Below are 6,463 nucleotides of genomic sequence, written 5' to 3' on the forward strand. Positions count from 1 at the left end.
AAGATTAGCGGGTCGCCTGGGAGCGTAAATTGGGTTGAAGAAACCCGAACCCGGATTCAACGAGGCGAGTGTTTTAGGAACCAACAGCCAACTGCAATCATAAGAGGAAGATATATCTTTTCCTCTTTCCTCTAAATCTTGGAAGGTCAGAAACTCCGTTCGTGATCTCATAACTTCAATAACAATGGCGACAAGGTACTGGATAGTTTCTCTTCCCGTTCACAGCTCCGCCACTTCTCTATGGAGTCGCTTACAAGAATCCATCTCCAAAAATTCCTTCGACACTCTTCTCTACAGGGTATAACGACCTTCATAATCGCACGGAAAAATCTGTTCTGTTCTGTTATCTTACATACTGAAACTAATCGGAATAATTTTGCAGTTCAATATCCCAAATCTTCGCGTTGGTACACTCGATTCGTTGTTAGCCCTCAGCGATGATCTACTCAAGGTCAATTATTGTTTTTAATTTTATCAAGAGATTGGTTGATTTGATTTGATTTGATTTGATGTGTATGCGATTGTGCAGTCGAATACGTTTATCGAAGGATGCTCTCATAAGATACGACGTCAGATCGAAGATTTGGAGAAGGCATCGGGAATTCTCGCTAGCTCCTTGACTGTCGATGGGGTTCCGGTGGATTCATATCTCACCAAGTAATTTCTTGTACGTGTTTTTTGAATTTGATGAAAGAATGTTCTTGATCTGTTTGAATTTGTGATTGTAGATTTGTGTGGGATGAGGCTAAGTATCCAACAATGTCTCCTCTTAAGGAGATTGTGGATGGTATTCATGTGCAAGTAGCCAAGATAGACGATGATCTTAAGGTAATTGGTTGCCCTGTATCTTGTAATTTTCATTTTTGTAGGTAAAGCTTTTACTTGTTCTTCCTATTTTGCACTTTATCAGGTTCGTATTGCTGAGTATAACAATGTTCGCAGTCAACTCAATGCAATCAACAGAAAGCAGACTGGAAGGTAAAAGTAATGCCTTTTGACACCAATGACTCATAAGTGGTCAATAACAGTTGAGCATAAAAATGTTTATTGTTCTACTGATTTCATTTTCCAGCTTAGCTGTTCGTGATCTGTCCAATTTGGTAAAACCAGAGGACATAGTCACTTCAGAACATTTGGTTACTGTCATTGCTGTTGTCTCCAAGTTTTCCCAGAAGGATTGGTTGTCATGCTATGAAACATTAACAACTTATGTGGTAAGATCATCATCAGTCTTTAATGTAGTGTCACTCTGATCTTAATACAGCTTATAAGTTTCTTGATTTTGTCATTTTGATTGAATTAAATGTTCTAGGTCCCTAGATCCTCCAAGAATCTACATGAGGATAATGAGTATGCTCTCTATACTGTGACATTATTCAATCGTGATGCTGACAATTTCAAAATTAAGGCACGCGAAAGAGGATTTCAAGTGAGTTTGTAAATTAGTTTGTTTGTTTTGCATTGAAGTGACACTGATTCAAGGATCTAATATGCACTGTGGAGTTCTTGAATAAGATACTGCTGCATAATATTTGATAAGTTTGAGTAATCTTTTTCTTTATGATTCCAATTGTGATTCAGATTCGTGATTTTGAATATAATTCGGAAACTCAAGAAGGTCGGAAACAGGAGCTTGAAAAACTGATGCAAGATCAGGAATCCCTGAAAAGCTCTCTTTTGCAATGGTGTTATACCAGTTATGGAGAGGTACTTCCATTTCCCTTCAAATTACAAAGTGAAATCATTTATTTTAGATTACAATAGAAGATCTATACAAATATATTAGATTAATAGTCTATGAAACCATAGGAACCAATCTAATGAAAGAGGATGAATTAAATATGCCTTCTTGCAACCATCAAACTTCACTACTCAACAATAGAGACGTACAACTATAATTATTAAGAAAGCACAAAAATGGGCCTGCTTTCCAGAGGCAACAATCTCTCCCATTTGAAGCTCATTTGTAATATTAAACTAATTATCAGAATTATGCATAGTAATCTACTAATCTCGATCCTTATGTGTGGTTCTAATCTTCCTAGTTGATTAACTAATCCTTATTTCTAAGAAAAGGTTAGTGCTTATCTTGAAACCTTTGGGCCTCTTATCCCATCTTCCTTGACTCTTTGTTGTGCTTTCTTGACAAGGGTGAAGAATTGATCCATTTGCTAGCCTCCTTGTGAACCTTAAAATTGTTCGAGAAAAATCTTATCATGTCCTAAATGGTTGACAACCATAATGACATATTTCGAAAGATAGCAACTTGAAATATTTTGGCTAATACATTTGATGATTATGATATACCATTCAAACAATCCTAAGTATAATAATAGTTTACGTTGGAGAGATGTCTCAACAACCAATATTTAATCTATATATTTAATAAATCAAATATATATAGTACCTATGTATCCTACCAAAAGTTTCTAGCTTTAATATAGTATACCAAAAGTGTAATATTCATCTCTATATATACATAGCTCTTGTAACCAATCATATTCATTTAAGTACAATACACAATTACACCACGTAGAACCTAACTTCTGAATATCTTTATGAAAAATCGTGCACAAGAATATGGCTATGATCTTGCTGTTATAGGCAAACTAGTCAAAAACAAAGACCTTGTAACCCACTATCTTTACATGACTTGGCTGCCAGACAAAGTTGCCCTGAAAACTGCTCTGCAAGAGATGCAGGGACAATACTTGGTGAATGTGAGATGCTCAACTCTCCTAGCATTCTGCTTAGGCTTATAGTTTCACATTACATAGTGAAAAAAATCCTACTTAACTAAAAGTGATTGGTTTCTGTTGCATCTTCTTTACCAGTTACATTTTTATACTCCCACGTTACATTTTCTCCAACAATTATACCAATTTTATATTTTAATATTTCATAAATTTTATATCCTGCAGGTTTTCACTTCCTGGATGCACTTCTGTGCTGTCCGCTTATTTTCCGAGACCATTTTGAGATACGGCTTGCCTCCTTCCTTTTTGGTATTTCAACCAAACATCCCTACTTCCAATTTCCTTTTCTTTTCTTATATAAATCAATGCTGATTCAAAAAACATTTACTCTTTTTTTTTTGAAAAAAAAAATAAATTTCAGTCTGTTGTATTGTCACCATCTGTGAAAAACGAGAAGAAAGTACGTACACTCCTTGAAACCCTATGCGACAGTTCCAACAGGTAACCCTGACATCTTTCCACTACACAACTACAAAAAAAAGAAAGAAAAAATGAGTGGTTAATTTCACACAATCATTCTGACTAATAAAAACTGTTGCAATATTAATAGTTAGTCTGAGAAAACCTGGATCTCCTACTCAATCAATAACATAGGAAACAACAGATACTAGATTCTACTAGTGGTCCATTCCACCATTTAATTATCTCTGAAACTGTCGTGATTCAGAACCATGTGATTAAATTTTTTTTTTTTTTTAAATTTATGGTGACATTGTGAATTACAGCACGTTTTGGAAAACGGATGAAGAAGGAAGCATGGGTGGGTTGGGTGGTGAAGCGGACACTCATCCTTATGTCTCCTTCACTATTAATCTCATATGATGAAACTCGTGTTGAGGTGAGAGAGAGGGTGTATCGATTGTTTGACGTTTAACGTTTGATTTTGAAATTTGTTTTGTTTATTTATTGTACTACAATATCACTATGTATAAAAAGGATTACAAAAGGCACCAAGATGCATATCATCAAGAGCAGGATGATGAGGTTAAGCATCATAGTCATTGATACCAAAAATCATAAATAACACTCGCTTATAGCTGCAAAACAAGAGAGGACAAGAAGACGAATCACAATGAGCAGATGAAGTTGATGGATCCTTTGATATGATGATGTAAACTACAATGATTAAAAGAAAGTAAATAATCATGAGTAGAAGTCTTTGGCAAACAAATTGTAGAAAAAATAAATAAATTGTGTTTTAAAAGGATTGTTTACTTGTGTAAAATAAAGTGAGAAACCTAATATACTAAAAGGTACGGATTGAGGTCTCTCAACAAAATTTATTTTCACAGAGCTTTTGTGTCCTTAAAAAGAGGAACGTTTTGTATTAGATGGATTTTGTTAGGGGCTCTTTGGGTTTGACCACGGAGTTAAAGCAAGAGTGCGTACATGGATTCGGTTAGGGACTGTTTGGTAACTTCTAAATAGAACCATTTAGAGCTCAAACGAATTTTATATATTACCTTCGTCCCAAATTAATTGTCTATATTTGACTTTTGAAGTTTTTATTCTTTAATTTTTACCTTAAATATTTTTGTTTTTGATAGATAATACTTGATGGAAAATATATGAATGAATTGTACTTTAAATGTCTTTTTAATTTTTATAAGTTACATCAAGTAATATATAACACAAATAAAAATATTTAAGGTCAACATTAAAGAAAAAAGACTTCAAAAGTGGACAATTAATTTTGGACGGAAGGGGTATTTTTTTAAATGAATCAAAAGACTTAGAACTGTCTTTGAACAGTTAAAGAATCTTATATTAACCATTTTAATTTATTATTTACCAAACAACCTATTATCATGTTAATCATTGATATCAATGGATACTGCCTGAACTACATTGAGAGACCAATGGTGATCCTTGATCGGAAGACGAAAACCTTGAGGAACAAGGTTGTGGGATTGGTGAAGGTGCAATGGAAGCACAAGAAGGGTTCCGCATGGACGTGGGATCCGGGAGAAGAGATGGGGAGCATTACCTAGGGTTATTTGTAACAGCGGACTTCGAGGATGAAGTCTGATTCAAGTAGGGAAGAATTGTAACGCCCGAATCGCCAGGTAAAAACTTTTGCAACTATTTTTTATTCAAGGACTAGACCAGAGTACGTTGGGCGTACACAAGGTACGCACCACGTACTCCCATGCATTCACGAAGCGGAGGTATCCCCTGCGTACACTAGGTGCCCATACGTACGTAGGGCGTATGCAAGCCAGTGGCAAACCCTAATTTTTAGGGTTTGCACCCTATTTAATCTCATTAAGCCCCTCAAGCCCTTCACATTATCGTCTCCTATTGCCTTTTTGGTCTAATCTCGAAACCCTAGCAATCTTGAGAGCATTATTGAGCTTACAAAGAGTTTTTGGGTGTTCTTTTGTGATTTTGAAGAAGGAGGCTTGAGGAGTAGCATTGGACAATAAGGAGCTTGTAGATCCAGAGGTTGTTCATCATTTCTAGCTCATTGGAGGTATAAAGTCTGAAAATTGTTCATTCTAAGTCTAGATCTAGGTTTGCAGAAGAACTTAGCATCTTTTGGTCCTATAACTTGGTCTCATGGAGTATGGACTACTCCAGACCATTTGAGTTGTCCTTTTAGGCTCTTAGGGATGCATGAAGTCATAAAAAATTGAATCTTGGAGGTTAGAACTCAACCACGCATGAGTTGGTGACCACTTAAGGGAGATATAAGGCTTAATTCATGGTTTGAGTCCCATTAAGTCATGGAAAAGCATAAAGTTTGCAACTTTATGGCTTAATATACTTTAATGACCTTTGATCTGAATTTGGACGTCATAAGCTTAATGGGTTAAGACAATTCGAGAAGGTTGGTTGTCCGACCAGTACATCGGGTGTACTCATGAGTATGTTGCGCGTATTGGGTCAGCACCTCGATTCCGGATCAGCAATAGCGACGTACGTCGGGCGTACAAGCCAGGTACACCGTGCTTACGTCTGTCTGTGAGCCTTGGGAGTTTTAGGCTTAGAATTAGACGGGCTTTTTGCCTTGATTCAGTTTGGTCCTTAGGTTTAATTGTGGTATCAGGTCATTAGTGGGCTTTAGGCCATCAGGGAGCTCTTGGGCCCATGTTGGGCCTTAAGGTCCTTTTTAGTTGGACTTAGAATTCCTTTGGGCTAGTTTGGACTTAGGCCTTGGTGGGTTAGGCCCAATAAGGAAAGGATTAAGCAGCCTTTGTGCCCTTAAACTCAGGATTTAGGGTTCGGGCTCATGAGTTGGATTATTAACCTAATTTCTAATTAGGGTTTCTTTACTTGTGATTTAGTGGGAGGATTTCGCGAGTCCTCAAACCGAGTGTGATTTTATATCTTCAGTGTGAGTTTCCTTCACTATATCCGTGGGTCGAAGGCACCAATGTCGACCCACTAAATTGTGTTTGTAGTATGATGATTGTCTTCATGACAATTACATGTTATGCATGTACCTATTTGATGTCTCTGTGACTCTTATTGTTATGATTATATGTGTTAGTGGTAGGGGTGAAATAAACCCGATACTGGTTGAAAGATACTGAAGGGGGTGAAATAGACCCGGTATCAGTTGAAAGATATCGAAAGGGGTGAAATAGACCCAATACCCATTGGAAGATATCGAAGGGGGTGAAATAGACCCAATATGTTTTTTATTGTTATATATGTATGGTATGAGGTATTTTTGGGGAACTCACTAGGCTATGTGTTTATAG

At 36.5% G+C, this 6,463-nt stretch overlaps 1 protein-coding gene across 2 annotated transcripts; it reads left to right on the plus strand.

The window, feature by feature from the left end:
- On the plus strand, window positions 1-3,960 carry LOC111895394 (V-type proton ATPase subunit C). 2 transcript variants are annotated; one of them, XM_023891478.3, is made up of 12 exons: window positions 1-298; window positions 383-451; window positions 530-657; window positions 729-828; window positions 911-978; window positions 1,073-1,214; window positions 1,313-1,429; window positions 1,582-1,707; window positions 2,922-3,005; window positions 3,118-3,197; window positions 3,482-3,594; window positions 3,693-3,960. In XM_023891478.3, the coding sequence occupies exons 1-11, from the start codon at window positions 185-187 to the stop codon at window positions 3,576-3,578; spliced, it is 1,125 nt and encodes a 374-aa protein (XP_023747246.1). In that variant the 5' UTR covers window positions 1-184; the 3' UTR covers window positions 3,579-3,594; window positions 3,693-3,960. The 2 variants fall into 2 exon arrangements, with proteins under 2 accessions (XP_023747246.1, XP_023747245.1); XM_023891477.3 differs by having other exon boundaries at window positions 3,482-3,960.
- Window positions 3,961-6,463: the final 2,503 nt, after the last annotated feature.

The sequence above is a fragment of the Lactuca sativa genome, chromosome 4 (genome assembly GCF_002870075.4).
Source record: "Lactuca sativa cultivar Salinas chromosome 4, Lsat_Salinas_v11, whole genome shotgun sequence".
Classification (NCBI taxonomy): domain Eukaryota; kingdom Viridiplantae; phylum Streptophyta; class Magnoliopsida; order Asterales; family Asteraceae; genus Lactuca; species Lactuca sativa.

Excerpts from the sequence above, each read along its gene's own strand:
- LOC111895394 (XM_023891477.3), top strand. The coding sequence starts at position 185 with ATGGCGACAAGGTACTGGATAGTTTCTCTTCCCGTTCACAGCTCCGCC. Across the intron at positions 658-728 it reads GTGGATTCATATCTCACCAA|ATTTGTGTGGGATGAGGCTA; the intron begins GTAATTTCTTGT and ends TTGTGATTGTAG. Across the intron at positions 1,708-2,921 it reads GTTATACCAGTTATGGAGAG|GTTTTCACTTCCTGGATGCA; the intron begins GTACTTCCATTT and ends TATATCCTGCAG.